Source organism: Hemiscyllium ocellatum, chromosome 4, assembly GCF_020745735.1.
Source record: "Hemiscyllium ocellatum isolate sHemOce1 chromosome 4, sHemOce1.pat.X.cur, whole genome shotgun sequence".
Taxonomy (NCBI): domain Eukaryota; kingdom Metazoa; phylum Chordata; class Chondrichthyes; order Orectolobiformes; family Hemiscylliidae; genus Hemiscyllium; species Hemiscyllium ocellatum.
In genome coordinates this window covers 74,961,790-74,985,964 of record NC_083404.1, presented here as the reverse complement: position 1 = coordinate 74,985,964, position 24,175 = coordinate 74,961,790, and the positions used below count along the sequence as shown (strand labels likewise).

The window sequence follows — 24,175 nt, the reverse complement described above, 5'->3', positions numbered from 1 at the left end:
TGCTGCGCTTTGCCAGCAACACATTTTCAGCAAATGGATTAGTGTGGCTTGACAGGGCATAAGAAAATAGTCTAAAACAATAATCCATACAGAAACTGACTTTTTCAAAGTGATAGTGAGCAGTAGTGATAGGGAGAAATCAAAATGATACTCCTGTCTCTTTGCAGAACCATCCAGCCCCTTGACTCTTTGCTAGAGACACAGGGTGGCACCTGTGTTGTTATTGCTGTCTTTAATTCATGTTGTAAAGTTTTGACTGCAAACGTTATGCGGACCACCAGCGTTCATATTGTTAAGACTATTGACAGTCCTTGATGGGGTCGGCGAGACATTTGGAAAATGGCTGTAAGCTGTCTAGAATCCATGGTTGACCATAGCCTCATGGTGGGGGGAAGAAGAGGAGAATGCTGGGGTTGTTGGCTAAACTGCTCAATTTGTCCTAATGGCTGACAGGAACTTGTTTCAAAGTACGAAAGTGCTGATGGCTGCACAGGCAAGATAAGAGGCCATGGAACAGGTGGGTTCCTGAAGAACTGTGTGTACGTGACAAAGAACATGTAATTGGGGGTGGGCTCCTGAAGAACTGTACATGGCAAGGAAACATGTCACCGAGGGTATAAAAAACTGCTGCACTTTTTGTTCAGGGAGAGACGGCATGGTCAAAATCTACGATTAGGGTTAAAGCCACGCTGTTCCTCCCAAAAGGTTTTGTTCAATAAACTGTGTCCGATTCACTGCTAAATTCATATTTTAGCATTATTTTTACCTACAACAGGGGTTATGTTAGTGACCTTTCAATCCATAGGAACTAATATGAAGTGTACTGAATAATGAAAGATTACCACCCACCCATCCATTATTCTTAGACCACATTAGTAGATTATTGGCCTGGGTATTTTTCAGCCTTCAATCAAATCAATTTCTCCGATGTTTCCCAAATAATACTGATTTCCTTCAGTTCCTCCCTCGAGCCCCTGTACTGAATGTTTGTGAAGTGCTGAGACATGCAACAGTATGAAATGCACTAAATGAAAAGCTCTCTTTCTTATCTGGACATGGTAAAGCATAGAATTTGATGTATATCGCATCTGTGAAGTGCTTTAGCATGTTCTGACCAAACACCATGTGAGCTTTGGATTGAGGTGCTACGGTGACAGAGAGCAAGATGACATGATGGGACTTAAAGCTAATTTTAATATGAAACATGGTTGACCGGGAGTAAACACAAACTACTACTAGTATGACAGGTGAGCACTTTTAGAAGTTTGGATGAGTTCAAGTTTACGGAGTATGCAGAAAAGATCTAGACTCCTGATATAATCTTGGCTGAAGTGAAAAGGAATACATAAAAAATTCAATAGTAGGCTTGAAGCAGGAACAAAGACAGGTCAAGTTGAGAGGATCAGAATCAGAATCTTATTGTGGCAAAGTTATGAATTGGCTGGCTCAATCCAGGGAGGTGATTTGAATAAATGTCAAGGGCCAAGAAGAATAGTTTGGAATAATGGCCCACAACACTTACTCCTTCCCCAGAAAGTTATGATTCAACATTACAAAATGTCAGACAACTGGTCTAAAGAAAGCAGCAATGGCGAGGATGAAAGATGCAGTGTAAAGAAAGAATCGGATATCACCACTGTGCAAGATAAACTCAAGGGTTGAATTTTATGAGGCACTGTGGTCCCCAGTCCCCTTCCTCATACACATGACTAAGAGGTTGGGATGCAGTCCATTCAAGCAAAGAATGGTTGCCATGTAGGAGAATAGAAAGAAAACGGATAGACTGCGGGGATTAATAGGCCCAAGAGCAGGGGAGAATGTCAACCATCTGATCTTCCCTGCACTGCATTGCACTGCACCACCCCCCCAACCCAATCCTTAGATTCTTAAAAGATAAAAAATTGAAATTACATATTCATGAAATGTTCAAAAATATAACAAGTCTGAAACTATGCAGACATTCAAAGATAAGGACACAATAAAAATGAGAAGCGCTGGATCCAGCCTGTTGCACATAAGCAGCCAGTCCAGTGGCAAAGACACTCATGCAGACACTTCTGAATAAATCTTATTCACTAGCACATCTGCAACCATTCCACTATAGCATACTGCATATGCTCTTCAGTGTTTGCAAATGTAACACTTTCATCCACCAGTTGCACCAGAACAATGGCCATGGCCAATGCTGCTTGCATAGGGCATCTTTCCTCACAACAAACCAAGTAACACACCAAGTAAAGAGTATCATCAAGGTTGGAGGGGCTATGGAGGCCCATTAAGTAGGGACAACCCCACTCTCCCAGCAATGAGCCCTTGGTGGAAAATAGGTCAGGCTGACCTATTCCCACTGCTGCTTAAGTTTTGGTGGTGGTGGGAGAAAGGCCACTTAAGAGCTCAGGTGGCCCATGACAGCTATCCCAAGATGTCACTTACTGTTAATAAAATTACAACAGCAGCAAGGTCAAGTAGACAGGCAGCAGGCAAAATGTTCTCCGCTTCTCAATCCACCAGAAATTTGGTAACAGAATGAAGCTGGATTTCAAGGAGTTTAATTTGGAAAAAGAACGGGGGGGGGGGGGGGGTGCTGTCAGGGCCTCATCAACCTTTGCTTAAAAGCATGAAGTTCGGCAAATTAACAGTGGCCCCAAGGATTCTCAATGTTAAGAAATAGGTAGCTTTACATATAGGAATACCTAGTTTGATCCACTAAATTAGGTTCCTACACTTTCATTTCAATTTTTCTCATTTGATCAGGTACTCTTCATCAAACTACTCTCCCATGGTACAATACAGTATTGCAGAACTCAATCCTATCCTTACCCAAGATCCATATGCACACATTTTTACAGGAATTGCAGAACACCACCAGGTTGGAATTCCAGGAAATTCTCAGCAATTCCAGCAGCAGACAGAAAGAAAACAACGCACATTTCAGGTCAATTCTTTCATCAATTCAGATAAAGGTCATTGACCTGAAATATTAAGTCTCTCTCTTATCCCATGCCAATGATTATTCCTGGAATTTCCTGTTTTGATTTCAGATTTTCAGCAATAGTGGCATTATGTTCTTGTATGAATAGAAACCTTACCCATCCATGTTATCTTAAGAGTTTACATTAAGATCAAACTCCTGTTTTTGATTTTAATATTGTTGCAAAAATTTAGTTGATTAATTGCGTTTTAGAATATAAATTTTAATTTTAGGAATTAAAGCTTTAATTGTAGAATAATGAAGGCATTTGTTTGAAAAGCTAATGAGTAATTGGAACAAGTTTGAACTTAATTACAATTAAAAGTTGACCTATATGTAAGTAGAAGATATTTTAAACTTGAATGGAATCAAGTTTACACTTGCTTCAATAGAATATTTAAATGATATTTGTGTTTCCCAGATCCAAAGGAGATATAACCAGGTTGCAAACAAGAGTTTCTTAACGAGGTCAAAAACTCTGTACGTAAAACGAGATGGATCTAGGATATGGTTTGAAACAAAGAACTGATTGACGGCAAAATAAATTTCTTTGCACTTTCATTTAAATCATCCCAGGTCAGCACAGAGGAAGTGATTCAGGGTACAGTCTTAGAATAAAACTAGGAAAGTTTTAACCAAGTGTTTTTTGCTGAAAGACAAGCAGCTTAGATTGGGAACAGATGTTTTGTGTGGGTTGTGTGAAAGAACTTACATAGATTTTCTTGGGGCATAATGGAATATTGTAACATTTAAAAAAGGTAGATAATGTTCTGCAGTTCCTAGATTTGACCACAAAAACAGAGACTGAACCTTATTGGGAGATTTCACAACACAGAGGTCAGTATGTGCAAAAGAGGTTGAAGGGGATTCATAAGCACAATGCAGATAGCCCTGAAGCAGTCATTTTAGTGCTGCAGAGGAACTGAAAATCAGAAGCAGAAACAGCTGTAAAGTTCACAAAGCTGAACTAGAGCTGTCTGCTGTTAAACTGGCAGTTGGAGCCAAGAAAGACCCATGAACAGTGATCAACTGGAGATTGGAAACGTGCGGTGATTAGATGTTTAGAATATAACCTAGTAAATCTAGTGTGATGCAGTTACAGGAAAAAACTGACCAAGTGGGAACTGAGTAATCATTAGGGCAGTCAGAATCAGAACTGCTGAAGGAAAATCAGAAGAGAAATGAGATGAAATCCCTTGAGAGCAAAACAACTGCAAACAAACAATTTACACAACTTGGTGACATCCAAGGTGGTTGGTGAAAAATTCATGGAATCTGTCTTGGACGTGTATGCTATTAAATGATCGGTTAGTAGAGTGTTCAACCACAGTGTACCCATTAATTATGCTTACCTCATGTTAATTCTGGATGCTAACAATATAAAGGCAGACAGTATTCGTAACTTTGTCAATTATGATACAATAAAATTTGTTTATTTCGAACAGTGGAATCTTATAGCTTATTCGCTTAGTGAATGTCTGGTATTTCAAATTTTGCCTACATAAACAAAAGTTACAGACGCCTGCTTGGATCTGAGCAAGTTTTGGTCATTGCCCAGATACCTAATAAAATTGGGCCAGTTACGGAATGGAGGGGGCCTAAGGAAATTAGTTGGTCCGGTCAGTCCTCGGAGCTGGAATGCAAACTTTATAAGTAATGCAAACTTTACAAGGAATGCAGGTGCGGCCTTGAACTCAGTTTGGAAATATTGAGGGGGAAGGCAGCTGAAAGATTTACCTGTGAAGTTCAAAGGAATTTACAGTGATCCACAATGAGCCTCATGGCAGAATGCCGTCAGCTTGATTAGTTAAACAAATACATGTAGCTATGGGAGCAGACTTGGGAATGGAGAGTGGGTTGCAAATGCAGGACAAGAAGCTTAAAAAAAAAAGTGCACAGTTGAGAGATTAAGGAAAATTGGAGCACGGATTAACCAAAAGTTAATGGAATGGGCTCCTTAAATCTTGTGCACCTTGTAGAAAACTGAAATACTGAGAATTCAAGTAAACTTTGAAGCACTGTCCCATACCTTTGAGTCAGACCCAGGAAACATGAATGAACATTCAGGATTTTGTAAGACAAGGGAACATATGGGGGAAAGTAAATATTAGAATTGAGTTTGTAGCACAAGTAGTTATAAAACTATTGTGTTACGTTAATGATGCTTGTTTTGCTTAACTTATATAGTTTTATATATATACACACACACACACATACATACATATATACATACATACATACATACATACATACATACATACATATCACAGAAACCAGTGCTCCTGGCCCATATACCACCCAACTATTCCCATTCATAAACTTATCCAAATTTTTTTTTTTAAATGTTATAAATGTGTCCACATCCATCACTTACAAGCATAAATGCTAAAGTATAAAGCATTTCCACATGTGAACCAGCCTTTGTTTTTGTGTACTGGTTTGGTCTCCTTAACTGAAGACTACGTTCTGGCTACTGTATTGAGGAATACAGTACATCAAGAACAGAACTGTTCCACCAGATTTATAAAGTTCTGGGCATTCGAATTTTCTTTAAATATTAACTATGCTTAACAGGATAATATACATAATGCATATTAAACAAAAAATTCAATAATAACACATGAATGCTTCTATTAGAAGAGGACCTGAAGGTATCAATCACCATTTGTCACCTGATTCTGTGCATTCCAAGGTTTGCTTATCCATTATTTTCAGCTGATTAAATTTATTGTGCAGAAATAAAATTAAAATCCTGGATGAAGTTTGTTTTACTGCACTTTTCCCATGAATGACTGTGAAATAAACAAAGTTACTTTGAACATGTCGAATAGATTGATGTCGACTACCCATTGGTAACTTCTATATCCATTCACACAAAGCCGCAAAAACAAACATCTACAAGCATTGAAAAATCCAAATAATCATGATTCAGCAAGTTGTGGTGTGCTCAGGTATGGACCTTTGCCTCTCTTCTTTGCCTTTTGGGATGAGCACAAGAGACTTCGCTACCTATTTTAGTTTCTATGTTATTCATACAAATTAGCATCTTCAGAATGGTGGGTGTAAATAAAATCGAGATTTTAACAAGCATTTCCCCAGGTTTGTGAAAGTAACTTGGATTAAATAAAAAAATTGAGAAATTATAATTAATTAGTAAAGTCTTTGGAACTCATCTCCTACAGCTGGTAAAAGCAGAGTCTGAATATTTTTAACTCAGAGGTAGGTAGATTCTTGATAAGGAATGGAAGGTCATCAGGTGGCAGGAAGTGTAATTCATATCTTCACATCAGAATATATTTGCAGAACAGTAACTTTAGAGAAAAGCACAAGGTAATTCATTATCAGCATTACTTAATTCCCCCCAAAATCCTCAACCTATATTGTGATGAGAATTGCTACCTCCATTCATCAGCAAATGTTGCCAACAAAATTTTAAGATCTTTCAAGTTTTGCTGAATTCACTCGGTTACCAGAACTTAATATTCTGAACGGACTGATAGGCACTTGAATTGTGCATACAACTCAAACAAAGAAATTGTGCAAACAATTATGCTTACTGACAACATTGGAATGTTGTTAAATTGACAATCATGTCACAGACTAGAGAGTTCTAAAAATATTCCTGATTGATATTTTTGAAATATAAATGTTAAAGTATAAACCACTGTTAAATGCACAGGAAAAAAAAACTATTTAAATTGGTAATGCTGAAACTAATGTGAAAAACTCCTTCATGTTAAATATAAAGTTTGCAAAAATTAGGATTCATTCTGCTTCAGATTTTGTCACGATCTTTTCTACAGACACACTATAATGGAAAAAAAGCTAATTTATTTTAATAAATCAGTCATCTTACGGTAGAATGCAATGCCTTGTTCATTAGCATGAAATACATCACCTGAGAAAATCCTCCCAAAATAATTCGATGGGACGGTATTCCATTCTTAACTTCTAGATCTATCATTGCTTTAACTGCAAAATAAATGTTAACGAAATTAAACACATTATTTACTCAATGCACAGAAAATGATGCAATCCATGGAAAACTAAGCATATCACTTTCATTTTTAAAATTTTAAAAGCTCATCACTTCTAGCTCTTAACATCAAAAAGAAGCCTTGAAAAATCCTCCCTCAGCATTACCTATTACTACAGTGAAAACGGTGGTAAAATGCTAATTTACTGTTTTTGCCATGTGTTCTTTACTATTAATTCAGTCTTTTGAGGGACCAACATTAACTTTAGCTACTCTCTGATTACAATCCAATAGTCTCATTTCTACATGCATCTTATTCCCAGTTTATACTTCTAGTTGTTGGTTCCCGATCCCTTGTATCTTAAAACCTTCCAAACCACACTACTGAATGTAAACCATGGAGGACACAGACCTCATCCCTGTTGAGGTGTAACTCATCCTTTTTGAGTAGGTTTCTCTAGTCTGAGGACTGGTTGCATGACTCAAGAATCTCAAGTCACACGCTGATCCCATATTCTTAATTTGACAATCATAGCATCTTACTGGGAATAATCCTGTGTTAAAATCTTTAGAGGTCCTTACGAGAAAACTTTCTTCCAAGCTCCTGGAAGTTTAATTGTAGTATTTCAATATTTTTTTCCCTTATGCTGTTGGTATCAGTACGTATTAACTGCCAGCTCAGGCTCTTCTCTCTACAGAATGCTGTGCACTCTCTGTGGTGTCCTTCATCCAAGCACCAGTGAGGCAACACACTATGAGGCACTCTCAATGATTGTTGGAGTCGTCTGTCTGTCCACTATGCAATCTCCTATTGTAATTGTATTTTATTCTTTACTGTTATCCACTCTTCCTCATCATGAAACCCCTTGCTCACCGGTGACAGGTATAAGCAACACTCCAAGGAGGAAATCAATCCCCATAGCCTTCAATGCCAAATACCAGTATGTGAATAACACTCACTGAAGACTCCTGCACTTCCTGCCTCCTCTTACTTTTCCAAATAGTAATCCATCTGCTTTCCTAAAGTGCATGCTCGTGCATGTGTACATGTGTCTCATCCCCTGGAATTTATCCATGTCTCTAGGCTTGCTGAGAGCTAGTATCTTATGAATTGATTAGGTATAGTTACTATGATTATTTTAAGCTGTGAGTTTAAAACTTTCAAAGTAACACAGACAAAAAAAAACTGAAGTGCCAACCAATACTTACTTTCTTTTGGACAACATCCTACTTTGACATTTTGTTCCAGAAGCTAGTCAGTCCATTCCCAAACAGTTGTATTTCAGATCATCAGCACGGCATGGGGGGAGGTGGGGATTTTGAAGTGGGGCAAGTAAAGACATCAATCTTCTAAACTGAGCATGCTAAGGTCACTAGGCAACTAAGGAAGTTAGCTTCTGACTTCCCAGGAACTTTCATGGCTTTGGGTGTCCGTGATTAGGACCTTTCTGAAGATGATTAGCACAGGGTTTGCAGTGTGGGAGCAGCTTTATTTGATCAAACATTGAAAGCTTAGATAAACTAATTGAAGGATTAATTTTAAAAATCAAACATTAACTTTTTCAAGAGGGTGGTTGGTGAGTGTAAGGACTGAGCTGCGAGAAGTAGAGGAGACAAGTGCAATTATAACATTTATAAGGAATCTGGATGGGTATATGAATTTAATCTAATATGGATTTAGAAGAATATAGGCCAAATTTTGGCCAATGGGTCTTGGTCAGATTGTGATGTATGTTCAGTGCAGACTGGTTTGACAAGCTGTACCACTCTAAGACTGACTCTTGTTCCAGACCTTAACTCTCCATTTGCCCTGGTCAGTTAGAAGATTTGATAATTTAGGGCCTTCACAATCTGCAAACATTTGCCCAGAATGTGATCAGCTTTCCTGGTGTCCCATCTCTATACCTGTCTCTAGGGTCAATAAGCCACACGAAAAAAAATGCTTCGTGGTAGGTTAGAGGCAGGAACGCGACACAGGTTCACGCTTCTGATTCCTGCCTTTGATGACAATATTCAGCTCCCAATGCATCCATCCTTCAATTTCTCTGCTTGGCCTTGATCACCACTCACTCCTAGTCAGTCATGGGCCTCCTCTCCAACACTATTTATTCTCCACAGTTCTCTGAAAGTGTTTCATGGAATGCTCCATGTAATGTACATCTAAGAGGACAGATGGAACCTCAATTTAACTTCCCATTTGATATAATGGCACCTCAGAAGCGCAGAATTTCAACGCCATGCACTGGAGTGTCAGACTGGATTTTATGCTCCAGTTTTGAGCTAAATTTGAAATTTCTGACTCAAAGGCAAGAGTACCAAAACTGAGCCAATGCTATTTAATTCCATTAAATAGCACCTTCACCCAGATTAGCAAAACAAACTGAAGACATCCACAGCAAGTAGTTTTTTTGAAGAGCAATTAACTGAAGTGATCTAAAATGGCTTTTAACAAATACCTTTTTGTTTAGTACACAGAATAAAAGGTGGGCATTTCCAAATGATATTATCTACGCATTACGGATGTATTATTTAAAAAAAAAAATGCATTTTTAAAAAAAAAAGTTGCAGTGTATTCCAGGAACCCATTGACACAGAACCTCAAAATGACAAGTGACTGCATGATTTTATTTTCCCATAATGCCAACCAAGTAATCAAACATTAGAAGCAATGTGTATTCTACACGGCTCAATTTATTTATTGAGAATTTCTCAGAGTACAAGGAGATGGTGATATATGCAAAGGAAGGAATAAAGTAGTTTTAAAAAGTCTGGAAGCGTATATGACAGCAGTGGTCTTGAATCAGAGCTGCAGAGAGCAAAGCAGAATACCTTCAAACTGAAGAGAAATGCAAGAGAAAGCATTGGACAGGAGTCCAGGCTAAAACATCAGTAAGGAAACAATAGCAGAACAAGCGGGTTCAAATCACAAAAGGTAAGTCCTCGAGGTAGAGGGGCTAGGTACGAACAGAGATAGATGATGAACTTTGTAAAAAAGCAAAGTTAACACACGGTCCTGGGGTAATTGAAGCTGCAAGAGGTTAACAGGTACAAGGGGAAAATTTAGGTTCACACAAGATGCTGAATGTTGTACGACACTAAACTTATCCAAAAAAGCAGATATGGATTCTGGTGGGTGTGGTACTAAAATAATCTTAATAGTAATAACAGTCAACCAAAGCAGTTTGACTTTTAAGCTCAACAGGCAATGACAAAAAAAAAAGCAATCATTGAAAAGATGACTATGCTAATGGAGCTTTGGAATTTTCAGGCAATACGCTCATAGGTCCTGACCCCCATGCTCGTATATGATATTAAAATGAAAGGTAACAGGTGATTAATTCTATATCCAGATATTAATGCTGAAGTGTCAAGTTGATACCATGCAGACTACTAAATATACAGAAAACTGCAGAGACACCTTGGCAGATTAAATTAAATAACTGTCTCATTAAAAGACTGACAATTACAATGTCAACATGTAAATTGCCCTTTAAGCCTTGAAAGTTTCTCCAAAAACAAGGTGCACCTGTCTACAGAGTATAAATAAAGTCATCCACCAGCATGTGCGTTGGTGTTCGTCATCTTTATTCTTCATTAAGTGGTGTCTATTCCGCAGAGAATTTTAAAGATCCCCATGTAATTTTGCAACATAGCTCACATCGTCTGCTTGATCCCTTGCACCAGTTTTACAGGTATAACCCAACATGTTAGGTGTGTTAGTTAGGGGTAAATATAGGGTGGGTTACCAAAAAAAAACAGAATTGGGTGGCACAGTGGCTAGCACTGCTGCCTCACAGCACCAGGGTCCCAGGATAGATTCTAGCCTCTGGGCGACTGTCTGTGTGGAGTTTGCACTTTCCCCCCTTGCCTGCGTGAGTTTCGTCTGGGTGCACCGGTTTCCTCCCACAGTCCTAAGATGTGCAGGTCAGGTGAATTGGCCATGCTTAATTGGCCATAGTGTTAGGTGCATTAGTCAGAGGGAAATGGGTCTGGGTGGGTTACTCTTCGGAGGGTCGGTGTGGATTGTTGGACCGAAGGGCCTGTTTCCACACTGTTGTGATTCTAAACTAATAAGTAATTACCAACCTATGAAGTGAAGAATTAAAGTTGACAACTAATGCAAGTATACACTATATCTTGGCCTTTTATTTGGGGGCATTAAAATTACACACTGAAAATAAGTAAAAATGTGATTTTTCACGAGATAATGAGGCTTCCTACATCCCACAATCTACAATACTCCTTATGCTGGTAAACAGTGAGGTAAGCTAAGGTACAATGCCTTGCAAACGTAACACTGGTTTATTAAACAAATAGCTTTGATGGCAATATCTTACTACAACCCTGTTAATCTAAGAGAGTTGCAAGTTAATTATTTCATGAGAACACATTTGGACCTTAAAAAAAAATTATTTTATTTCATGGCCATTTTCATTTTTTTTAAAAAAGACAACATGAAATATTAAAGATAGGCAAAGAGGAAAAAGTCTGAGGGTGTGCCAGAAAATGTGTAACAACAGTAATATAAGTAAGAACACTGATGACTTAACAGATGGCAGATGAGCAATATAATTTTTTAATGTTAGCCAGTTCTAAATTTTCAGAAACAGTTAATAGATGAAGCAGAAGTTCCAATTTAGTCTAGCTCTAGAAATTCTCAGCATGGGTATAAATTATTTTATCAACATCAATTTTTCACTTAATCAAAGTTAGAGGCTGTACACACTTACCACTTTCTGCTGCATTTTTAATTCCACCTTCATCTTCCACAGAATCCACAGAAAGCCCAATGATATCAAACCTACAAAAAGGAAAGTCTTATTGACAAATGTGAAATAACTCATTTTTGATTCAATTTCAGTTCTCTCAATTTGAGGAGACAATGACGTTTCTCTCTTCTTGTGAGAAGTTGCACATTCTGATTATTACTTTGTATTCTCAAGTGGATTCGGTGGGGGTATGTGTGAGTGCGCGCATATTTTTGGAAGGGGTGGGGAGGGGAAGTTGTGTGGAAGGAAGTTAGTTCAAGATTTGTATTAAGTTTTGTAGTTCGGGTGCCAGTTGACGTAGTTGTGGGTATGTTCGCGAGCTGGGAAGTTGATTTTTACATGTTTCATTCCCTGCTAGTGCTTTGGAGCCTTCTGTGAAGCATTGCTGCACTGTATTCTGGAATTTATTTGGTTCCATTCCTGCTACTTCCGGTTGCCAGTTCCAGTTGTTTGTGGTTGTCGCCAGTGTATTGGGTTTAGATCCATGTGTTTGTTGGAGTCCATGGATGAGTACCAGGCTTCTAGAAATTCTCTGGCTGTCCTCTGTTTGGCTTGTCCTATGATCCTACTGTTGTCCCAGTCAAATTTGTGGTCCTTGTCATGTATACGTGGGGCTACTAGGGACAGCTGGTTGTGACATTTGGTGGCTAGTCGGTGTTCATTGATGTGGATTGCTAGTTGTCTGCCAGTTTGTTCTCTACAGCGTTTTGTGCAGTCTTTGCATGGAATCTTGTAAATTACGTTTGTCTTACACACGAGGGGTATAGGGTCTTTTGTCCCTGAGCTGTTGTCTGAGCATAGCTGTCGGTTTACGGGCTGTTACGAATCCCGGTGGTCAGAGAAGCCTGTCCTAAGTTCCAAGATTTTGTTTTAAGGAGAGTGGCTAGTGAGTTAGGTCATGGCATGTCATCGTTGTTCGTCTGTTAGGCATCTGCGGATGAAGTTGTGGAATATCCGTTCTTGGCGAATAACCTTTAGAAACCTTCTTCTTCCCTTTGTAGTTTGGGTGCGCGGCGGTGCTTTGTAGCCCTTTTGAACAGAATCCTAATGCAGCTTCTCTTGCGTGTGTTGGGTTGTTACTTTTGTAGTTCAGGATCTGGTCCTTGCATGTGGCTTTCCTGAAGACTTTTCTGGTGCATTCACCGTTCTATGTTCTTTCTACCATCACATCCAGGAATGGGAGTTGATTGTTAGCTTTTTCTCTCTTGTAAATCTTGTCTCTGTGAGCATGGTGCTGACAATCTGGTGTGCGTTCTCGATTTCTGTTCTCTTAATAATAAGTAGCGTCCTCCACATATCTGATCAGAATTTAGGTTGGATTTGTGGGAAGGCTGTTTGTCCCAAGCTTTGCATCACAGCAGAAACAATGAGCCCAGAGATGGGCTAGCTCATAGATGTTCCATCGATCTGTTCATATCCTTTTAGTGTCAAGCACATGTCTAGTAGTTTGGGCATGCAGTCCTTGTTGATAGGTTCCCTGTTGTGTTGTCTGCTCTGCTTGTCTAGGAGGTTGGCTATTGTCTCTCTGGCTAGAATTTTGTCAATTGAAGTGAAAGGAAGTCAGTTGAAAGAGTTAAGTGAGTTAAACTTTAGCCATATAAAATCAATAATAAGCAAAACTAAAATATCATGTGAAAACTAGTAAACCAGGCATTCAGAATGTTTACTAAGTAGAAGCCATACTATCAGAGGCCTTGAAAGAGAATTGACAATGCCTACAAAGGTGTGTGAGAAACAAAGATAATGTGGTGACATATGGACACTCAAATATGGAATTGTTGTGGTCATACTGGAATTTGTATAAAGCTTGAAGTTGTTCTGTATCTCAGCAGACAGTGATGTTTAACTTTGGTACATTAAAATTTCCGCTCCGTATGGAATGTGAAATACAATATTATTGTTCTGTTTACCTAAAGACCATGTTAATTTCTCATGTTGACCCCCATAATATCTGCTACCCTTACCTGATAGGCCTTAGTGAACTAGATATAATGATAAATTCATGGTCAGTGATACTAGAATGAGGTTGACATTCCAGATTTTACTAAATCAATTTACATTCTACCAGCCGCATTCATCCTTTAGTAGGAATTCTAGATTACTGGTCCAATTACATTGCCACTATGCTACTGTCTTCCACTGTTGTTCCACTAGGCCAAAGCAGCAGATTTCCTTTTCTGAAAGGGACAGTGAACCAAGATGAGAATTTAGCTTTATACTCACCATACAAAAGTATTTTTATATTCCAGCTTTATGGATTTAAATTTCATTAATTAGTGTTTTGGGATATAACCCCACAAAGGCAGATATCCCATCACCAAGTCACCCTTTATTTACATGTGCGTAGCATGTGACACTGACCTAGTTATTTCAGAGCCAGTTCTCAGAGTGAATAGAACCTCTGACACTTCTTTTTATATCGGTCAGCCGGGACTGTCTGAACGGGATAGGTAAAACAGCCCCAATCAGGTCCACCTGGCTGACATCATTTCATTCACTGCAGACATGAACTGTTGTGTGGTTGTAGAGTAAAATATAAAATCTTAAATCAGAATAGAGCAATTTAAGAATAAAATCAGGAAATACTTCTGCACACAAAGGCTTGTAGAAATCTGGAATTTCTGTAACAAAAGGTGGTGCATTTCAAAACAATTTTGAAGACAAATAGCCAGATTTTTGTTAGATGTGGGTATCAAATCGATACAGGTTCTTGGATAAACTGATTTATGATATGGATCAGCAATGGCCTTACTGAATGGCAGAGCAGGTTTGAGGTGTTAAATGGCCTACTTGTGCTTCCCATCTGGCCCTTCAAAACTGCTCCACCATTCAATATGACCATGGCTGATTATCCTACTTAATACCCTGTTCCTGTTTTCTCCCTGTAGCCTTTGATCCATTTAACCCCAAGAACTACATCTGACTCTTCCCTAAAAATATTCAATGTTTTAGCTCCAGAGAAGTCCACAAGCTCACAACTCTCTGTGTAAAGAAATTTCTTCTCACCTCATTACTAAATGGCCAACCTCAGGTTGTGTTCACTTGTTCTAGACCTCCGGGTAAATGAAATTTTTTTTTTTAAGATTACTTACAGTGTGGAAACAGGCCCTTCGGCCCAACAAGTCCACACCGACCCGCCCGAAACGCAACCCACCCATACCCCATTTACCCCCTACCTAACACTATGGGCAATTTAGCACGGCTAATTCACCTGACCCGCACATCTTTGGACTGTGGGAGGAAACCGGAGCACCCGGAGGAAACCCCTACAGACATGGGGAGAACATGCAAGCTCCACACAATCAATCAGTCGCCTGAGGCGGGAATTGAACCCAGGTCTCTGGCACTGTGAGGCAGCAGTGCTAACCACTGTGCCACCGTGCCGCCCACAAATGAGAACATCCTTTCTGCCTTTATTTTGTCTAAGCCTTTTAGAACTTACTGGTTTCTACAAGATCTCTCCCCAATCCTTTAAATGCCAGTGAATATCATCCGAAATGATGTGGTGTCCCTTTACACTTCAGTTCTGCCAGACTAGGAATCAAACCGGTAAACCTTAGTTATATTCCCACCATATGCAGAACATACTCTCTCAAATAAGGAGACCAAAATGACAACATTCTAGGTGTGGTCTCATCAAGGCCATGTACAACTGCAGCAGGACATCCTGCTGCTGTATTTGAATCCTCTCATTATTGCATGGTAGGGATTGCAACTGCGTAAAGTCAAAACAAGATACTAAACACTAAAAATATAACTGACAAACAGACGGACAGGAATGGGCAGATAAGGGCAGAACCTATTTGCAACATCACAGGAACTGCCAAAAATTAATACTCTAAAAGAAACATTACAAAATATTTTCCTAAAGATTACTTTCACACACCATACAAGCCAAACTCCAGTGGTAATTACAAATGACACCCATTGTAATCCAATACTTACCAAGATGACATATTCATTCTGAAGTTCATTGTGACAGGAGCAATAGGTCTAAAACACAAACATGAACCACATGTTAATTTTTTAAAAAATCTGTTCATAGGATATGAATGCATTGCTGGCAAGGACAACATTTACTATACAGTCCTAATTGTTTAGAAGCTTGTGTTAAGTAGCCCTCTTGACCCACGAAAGAGTTTATTTCATAGGTAGACCTGCATTCCTTAGAGGAAGGAATTTCCAGGATTTTGATCCAGCAACAATGAAGGAACATTTCCAAGTCAGAATGGCATGTGACTTGGAGAGGAAGCTAAAGGTAGGGGCTTCCCCATGTGCTATCTGACATTCATCGAGGCAATAAGAATTCATGGATATGGGTTTACATATTTTAAATTCATTCACAACATTTGAGCGTCGTTGACTATATGGGCATTTATTGCCCATCCCTAATTGACCAGAGGACAGTTAAGAGTCAATGACATTACCGTGGGTCTGGAGTAACAGGTCGGCCAGACCAGGTAGGGACAGTTCCCTTCCCTAAAAGAGGTTAGTGAACCAGATGGGTTTTTCCTGATGATCGACTATGGTTTCATGCTCATCATTAGACCCTCCATTCCAGAATTCAAGTTCCATTACCTGCCGTGGTGGGATTCGAACCTGGATCTCTTGAATAACAGTCCAGCGATAATACCCACTAGGCCAACACCTCCACTTCATAACTTTATTGTGTTTTGAAGTTCATTTTTTAATTTGGTTAATGACAGCTTTTTTTGTGGCTGATAAAAGTGGCAGGATCCAATACCATGGCTCACATAGCAACTGACATCATAAGTAGAGTGAAGTTTTACTGAAGGACTTTTGACAAGTTAGAATTTGTATTGTTGAACAAGCATGACCCCAAAAACAATGTGGGAGTCAAATGTATCAATTCATTGGATACTTATGATAATAATACAGAAAGAGGACATTGTTCTTTTTGGAGGGGTTACACTTAAATTAGGGAACGGCATCCTGATAGATCAAAGATGTAAAGGATTTTCAACGAGATAGGATGGCAGTGAAGATATGGGTGGCAATGCTTGATGGGAAGTACTCACATGGGGAAATTTACAAACCCAGGAAGAATAGAGAAGGACATAAGTACTGAAGTGTTTGGTTATGGGAAGGAGGAACAGGAGGCAGTTGTTCAGCCCTTCAAGCCTGCTCTGCCATTCAATAGCATCATGGCTGATCTTCCATTCCTCATTTCAACTTTCCCACCCTTTCCTTATTAGGATCAGAGGAGTACAGCACGGAAACAGACGCTTCGATCCAACTCGTTCATGCCGACCAGATATCCAAACCCAATCCAGTCCCACCTGACAGCAGCCAGCCCTTATCCTTCCAAGCCCTTCCTATTCATATAGGAGGAGAAAGTGAGGTCTGCAGATGCTGGAGATGAAGGGCTTATGCCCGAAACGTCAAATTTCCTGTTCCTTGGATGCTGCCTGATCTGCTGCGCTTTTCCAGCGACACATTTTCAGCTTCCTATTCATATACCCAACCAATGCCTTTTAAACGTTGCAATTATATCAGCCTCCACCACATCCTCTAGCAGCTCATTCCACACACGTACCACCCTCAGTGAAAAAGTTTACTCTTAGGTCTCTTATATTTTTCCCCCCTCACCCTAAACCTATGCTGTCTAGTCTGGATTCCCCCACCCCAGGGAAAAGACTTTGTCTATTTATCCTATCCATGCCCCTCAATTTTATAACGCTCTATAAGGTCACTCCTTAGCCTCCGACAATCCTGGGAAAACAGGCCCAGGCTGTTCAGCCTCTCTCTATAGCTCAAATCTTCCAACCCTGGCAACATCTTTGTAAATCTCTTCTGAACCCTTTCACGTTTCACAACATCTTTCCGATAGGAAAGAGACCAGAATTGCACGCAATATTCCAATGGTAGCCTAACCAATATCCTGTACAGCCGCAACATGACCTCTCAACTCCTGTACTCGGTACTTTGACCAATAAAGGAAAGCATACTAAACGTCTTCTTCACTGTCCTATCTACCTGCCATACCACTTTCAAGGACTTGTGAACCTGCACTAAAAGGTCTCTTTGTTCAGCAACACTCCCTAGGACCTTACCATTAAGCGTATAAGTCCTGCTAAGATTTGCTTTCCCAAAATGCAGCACCTCGCATTTACCTAAATTAAACTCCATCTGCCACTCCTCAGACCATTGGCCCATCTGAACAAGATCCTGTTGTAATCTGAGGTAACCTTCTTCACTGTCCATTACATCTACAATTTTGGTGTCATCTGCATGTTTACGAACTATACCTCTTCTGCTCACATCCAAGACATTTACATAAATAAAGTAGTTGACCCAGCACCGATCTTTGTGGCACTCCACTGGTCACAGGCTTCCAGTCTGAGAAAACAACCCTCCACCACCACCCTGTCTTGTACCTTTGAGCCAGTTCTGTATCCAAATGGCTAGTTTTCCCTGTATTCCACGAAATCTAACCTTGCTAAACAGTCTCCCATGGGGAAGCTTGTCAAACACCTTACTGAAGTCCACATAGATCACATCTACCGCTCTACCCTCATCAGTCCGCTTTGCTACTTCTTCAAAAAACTCAATCAAGTTTGTGAGACATGATTTCCCATGCACAAAGCCATGCTGACTATCCCTAATCAGTCCTTGCCTTTCCAAATACATGTACATCTTGTCCCGCAGGATTCCCTCCAACAACTTGTCCACTACCAACGTCAGGTTCACTGGTCTGTAGTTCCCTGGCTTGTCCTCACCACACTTCTTAAACAGTGGTACCACGAAAGCCAACCTCCAGTCTTCCAGCACCTCACCTGTGACTATCTATGATACAAATATCTCAGTAAGAGGCCCAGCAATCACTTCCCTAGCTTCCCACAGAGTTCTATGGTACACCTGATCAGATACTGGGGATTTATTGAATTTTGCACCTTTCAAGACGTCCAGCACTTCCTCCTCTATAATATGGACATTTTTCAAGATGTCACCATCTATTTCCCTACAGTCTATACCTTCCACATCCTATTCCGCCGTAAATACCTGATACAAAATACTATTTAGTATCTACCCCCATCACCTGCAGCTCCACACAAAGGCTGCCCTGCTGATCTTTGAGGAGCCCTATCTTCTCCCTAGTTATCCTTTTGTTCTTTAATGTATTTGTAAAAACTCTTTGGATTCTCCGTAACTCTATTTGCTAAAGCTATCTCATGTCCCCTTTTTGGCCTCCTAATTTCCCTCTTAAGTATATGCCTACTACCTTTCTCCTCTAAGGATTCACACGAACTATCCTGTCCATACCCGACAAATGCTTTCTTCTTTTCCTTAACCAAACCCTCAATTTCTTTAGTCATCCAGCATTCCCTATACCTACCAGCCTTTCCTTTCGCCCTAACAGGAATATACTTTCTGAATTCTCGTTATCTCATTTCTGAAGGCTTGCCATTTTCCAGCCAGCCCTTTACCCGTGAACACTTGCACACAATCAGCTTTTGAAAGTTCTTGCCTAATACTGTCAAAATTTGCCTTTGTCCAACTTAGAACTTCAACCTTTAGATCTGGTCTATCCTTTACCATCACTATTTTAAAACTAACAGAATTATGGTCATTAGCCCCAAGACTCTCCCTCACCCTTAAACTTACACAAGATCTCTACCCCCAAGCTCCAAAGATTCAACCTACAGAAGAAATTACTCCTCATTTCAGTATTAAATTGGCAGCCCCTTATTCTGGGACAATGTCCTCTGGTCCTAGACTCTACCATGAGGGAGATATCCTCTCAGCATTTACATATTGAATATGTACCGGATGAAGAAGCAGCGCTCTGAAAGCTAGTGCTTCCAAATATACTTGTTGGACTATAATCTGACATTGTGCAATTTTTAAACTTTGTACACCCCAGTCCAACACGGAACCTTCAAATCAAGTTTCAATAAGATTATTGCTCCTTCTCAAAACTCAAGTAGAGTGCTTACCTGTTTAGCATTTCCTCTTAAAAACATTCCTCCATGCTAGCAATTATCCCAGGTGAACCTTCTCTGAACCGTCTCCAAAGAAAGGATATATTTCCTTATTTAATGAGACCAAACTGCTCATCGTACTCTAGATTTTCCCTCACCAGTACCTTGAACAGTTGCAGTAAAACTTCCCTACTCTTATACTCCATCCCTCTTGAAATGAGGGCCAACAGTCCAAAAGCTTTTCTGATTACTTGCTACACCTGTGTTCTAGCTTTATGTTTCAAGTACTCCCAAAGCTTTTTGTATAGTAGCTTTCTGCAGTTGTTCTTCATTTAAATATTCTATTCTCCCTTTCAAAATGAAAAGCAAGGTCAAAAGAAAAAGGGGAAAATATTAACCAGTAGAAGTAAAGATGCTTTATCTGATCATCTATCTTAAAATACTTGCATACGTTAATGGCACAAAAAGTTAAATAGGCTTGACACAGAAGCCAGAGATAGGATTGCACAGTAAGACTGGAAAATGAAATCAGCTTGACATTTCAAAGACAGAAAAAAAATTTGATAATAGAGAAGGAGTTCAATACTAAGGAAGAATCTTGGCTCAGAACAGCAAGGAGTAGAATCAGGAAATGAGATAAGAGCTAACACACAGGGAAGACTGCTCGGAATAATCTATGAATGATTCCAAAATAACCATAAGGAAGGACAGAGTCTGAATCAAAAAAACGAGAGCAGTTTGTAACAAACATTATGCAATAAATGTGATAAACTTTCACCTTCACTAAGTCAGACAAAATAATCAGACAACTGGAGGACGAGTTCATGCAATCGAGAGTTTCTTGCAATATTATGTGGTGGAACGAATGAGGGAAGAGATTAATTTAGAGTAGGGTTAACGGGCAATCCCATTCCTGATGAAGGGCTTTTGCCCGAAACGTTGATTTTACTACTCCTCGGATGCTGCCTGAACTGCTGTGCTTTTCCACTAATCCAGAATCTGGTTTCCAGCATCTGCAGTCATTGTTTTTACCTACTTGGGAAGAGTGGTTTATTCTAAACAAATTGTGCATTAATTGCATTTGGAATGCAAATGTCTGAAGAGATTGGTTAGGAAAATAGGTCAACTATCATACAGGAGCAAGCAGAAAGAGGGCTGGACTATTGAAGATGCACAATATACACTATATCTTGGTACTTCCTTACTAATCAAAAATCTAAACAAATGAAAAAAGTCTTAAAAGCATTGAATGATCCAGTTTTTACTGTGCATTGGGGAAGATGGTTCTAAACAGCAAATACTCACAAGACATTCCTCTTTGTCTCCTTCTTAAATGAGGAGCACCTTATTTTATAAAGTGCAGCTCTGGACTTCCCTATGAGAATCCAAAGCACTTTTCAGAATATTTTCTCATTCTTCTAAATTCTAGTGAATTTGGCACAAGCTAATGAACCCCTCACCCCAGCAATCAGGATAGTGAACCTTTCCTGAACTGCTTCTCAGTTCCAGTAAGGTCCCTTCAAGAAAGGCAATCAAAATCTTCGTAAGATGATTTATCTACTTTTATAATTCATCCCTTCTGCTAATTATTTCTTGTATCTGCATGATGATCTTGAGATTCCTAAACAAGGACACCTAGATCCCTTTATACTGCAGTATTCTGTAAACTCCCTCTATTTAAAATATTAATTCTAAGCAGAAGGGATTGTATTGCATCAGGGCAGGTCTGGACCCAATGTCCTCAGAAGGAGCATTTGATGCTATTGGACAAGGTTTCAAACTAGAAGACCAAGGGTGTGGGAAACTGAGCAGTGAGACAGAGGAGAGAAAAGCAAGAGACAGAAACACAAGCAGCAAAAGTGGAAGGCAGAAGAACAAGGTCAAGAAACAAATGGAGCCATAGTGCAAAATAAAGTTAAGATGACTAACAAGGTTAAACAGACAAGTCTAAAGGGGTCATTTCTTAATGTTTAGAACATACACAATAAAGTAATTGAATTAGTAATGCAAATAGATATTGTCAGTTGATATAGTCGCAATTACAGCTGCAGGGTTACCAAGAGGGGAACTGAACATCCAAGAGCATTCATTAGTTAGGAAGGGCAGACAAAAATGGAAAGGGTGTGGGATAGCATTGTTAGTAAAGGAGTAAACTATGTACCTAACAGGAAGGATATCGGCTTGGGAAATCATAAATGTGGAATGTGTGTGTGTGGTAGCTAAGAGATACGAAGGGGCAGAAAACATTGCTGGGTATTGCCCATAGGCCGCCAAACAGCCACAGAGATGCAAAAGAAGGGTGACTTAAACTTGCGTTTCAATTGATAGTTTTTTTAAGACAACTAATACATTTAAGAAACAAGTAGAAATCAGGCTATTTGAGACTGAGTACTCTGCAATGAGAAAAGGATTAATTACCAATCTTGTTTTGCAGGGTCTCTTGGGGTCAAGTGACTGAGGGAGACTATGAGGGCGAGACATGAATTGACAAATCTGATTAAGGGAACTGACTGTGGATAGCCACCAGTTTATACTTAAAGAACATGTGCACGAATTAATTATTTATTCCTGTGACATAAAAATATAAATTTTAAAAATCTGTCTAAAAGTTTGGAATCTGTCTAGCAATCAAGGTTTGCTCAATACATTTCATCACTTGAATGACACTTTGATCTTTTACTATAAATTCTGTGTTCTATGATCCTGCCTCACTAGCTACCTGACGAAGGAGCAGTGCTTAAAAAGCTTGCACTTCCAAATAGACGTGTAGGACTATAACCTGGTGTTGTGATTTTTAAACTTTGTCCACCTCAGTTCAAATGGAATGAGGCTGGTGTGCCAAGCGGGCTGAGATAAAAAAAAGGTAGGGGGAAGGGAATTTGGGGGAGAGGCGCTGGGAATACGTTAGGTGGAAGGAGGTGAGGGGGAGGGTGATAGGCCGGAGAGGGGGTGGCGAGCGGAGAGGTTGGGAAGAAGATTGCAGGTCAAGAGGGTGGTGCTGAATCCGGGGGTTGGGACTGAGATAAGGTGGGGGGTGGGGAAATGAGGAAGCTGGAGAAATCTATAGTCATCCCATGTGGTTGGAAGGTTCCTAGGTGGAAGATGAGGTGCTCTTCCTACAGGCGTTGTGGGGCCAGGGTCTGGCAATGGAGGCTGCCAAGGACCTGCATGTCCTTGGTGGAGTGCCTCCCACTTCGCCAAGGACATGCAGGTCCTTGGCCTCCTATGCAGAGTGTGGTAGGTGCATGGAATGGTAGTAGAGTCAGAGACAGAGGGATATTTAAGCGGCTAGTGGACAAGCACATGAGTGATGTGTAGGTTAGATTGAGCTTAGATTAAGATAAATGCTTGGCACAACATCGTGGGCCGAAGGGCCTGTACTACTCTACGTAACAACACAAAACTAGGCAGGATTGAACGTCGAGGCGGATGCAAGGAAGCTTCCAGGGGAGTTAAGGAAGTTGAATAAGTGGGTAAACATTTAGCAGATGCAGTACAATGTGACTAAATGTGAAGTTATATTCTTTGGTGTGAAAAACAAAAAGAGTATTAATTAAACAGTTAATATATTATGTGACAATACAATAGGTTTGTCCTTTTAAGGAATCAAGGGAATGTGGGAGTGGAGCAGAGTAGTCTACTCAGAGGTACTAAAGCAAACAGTTTGAAGGGCCTAAAATAAAAATATAGTTGGAACAATAGAAGCGGCTTGAATGGGTGGAGTCAAGCTTCCACAGAACCACAATTTTTAGTTTCAGTTTTCCAGGTGTCTTGAAGCTGGGTGAAGCTACTGTACATCTTTCCCTGCTTCTCTGTCAGTTTTCTCTTCATGTTTGTTTTTCTCCTGGAATAGAGAATCATCTATATGATAATCTATTTTACTGAATTTGCCTTTTGCCAAGAGTGTGTTTATAAGACGTTACTATATTGGAACAGTTAATTAACAGTAATTAGTATATATAATATTTTCTTAAGCATTTGGATAGAGTTACACTCAAGTCAATTCTTTTCTTTTTATTTCATCTGTATTTAAGTGCAGTGCAAAAATAAATTGTATTTTGCTCAACGTTAACTAATTTGACCAAATGAATTGCATCTGCAATGCCACCCCTGACACTTGTGTCAGGAAGGAAAGGTTAGACTCAGACTAATCTTCTGAATACATTTTGAGGGATTTGAACTGGCCCGGTCCAGTCTATAATAAATTGGAGATTTTAGTCATGATTAAAATCTCTAATTCCAGGTTGGGTTGAGGATTGTTAGATTTAAAAGGCAATGAGTGGGGAAGGTTGGGGTCTTACTTGGATTGTTGAATAGGGTGTGTAGTAATGGCTTTTTCAGTCACTAAGAGTTTCCGAGGGGTGGAAGATATCACTGAGTTTATAGAAAGTAAGCAAAGTAAAGCTTTTAGAACTGGTGAACAAGCTAGAGTTGGGAGCTGTCAGTGTTCAGTTGAAGTGGCTGGTGACCACGTGAGTATTGTTGATTCAAAGGAGGTTGGTAGGTAGAGCCAGTG

At 39.7% G+C, this 24,175-nt stretch overlaps 1 protein-coding gene across 1 annotated transcript in view; it reads right to left on the bottom strand.

Annotated features, from left to right (window-relative positions):
• lypla1 (lysophospholipase 1) overlaps positions 1-24,175 on the bottom strand; it is an 86,058-nt gene that overhangs the window by 20,166 nt on the left and 41,717 nt on the right. The window contains exons 4-6 of the mRNA XM_060823470.1: positions 15,662-15,709; positions 11,678-11,748; positions 6,870-6,943 (exon numbers count right to left, since the gene is read on the bottom strand). Of these exons, the coding sequence (XP_060679453.1) occupies positions 6,870-6,943; positions 11,678-11,748; positions 15,662-15,709 (193 nt within the window). The remainder of the gene's footprint in view (positions 1-6,869; positions 6,944-11,677; positions 11,749-15,661; positions 15,710-24,175) is intronic.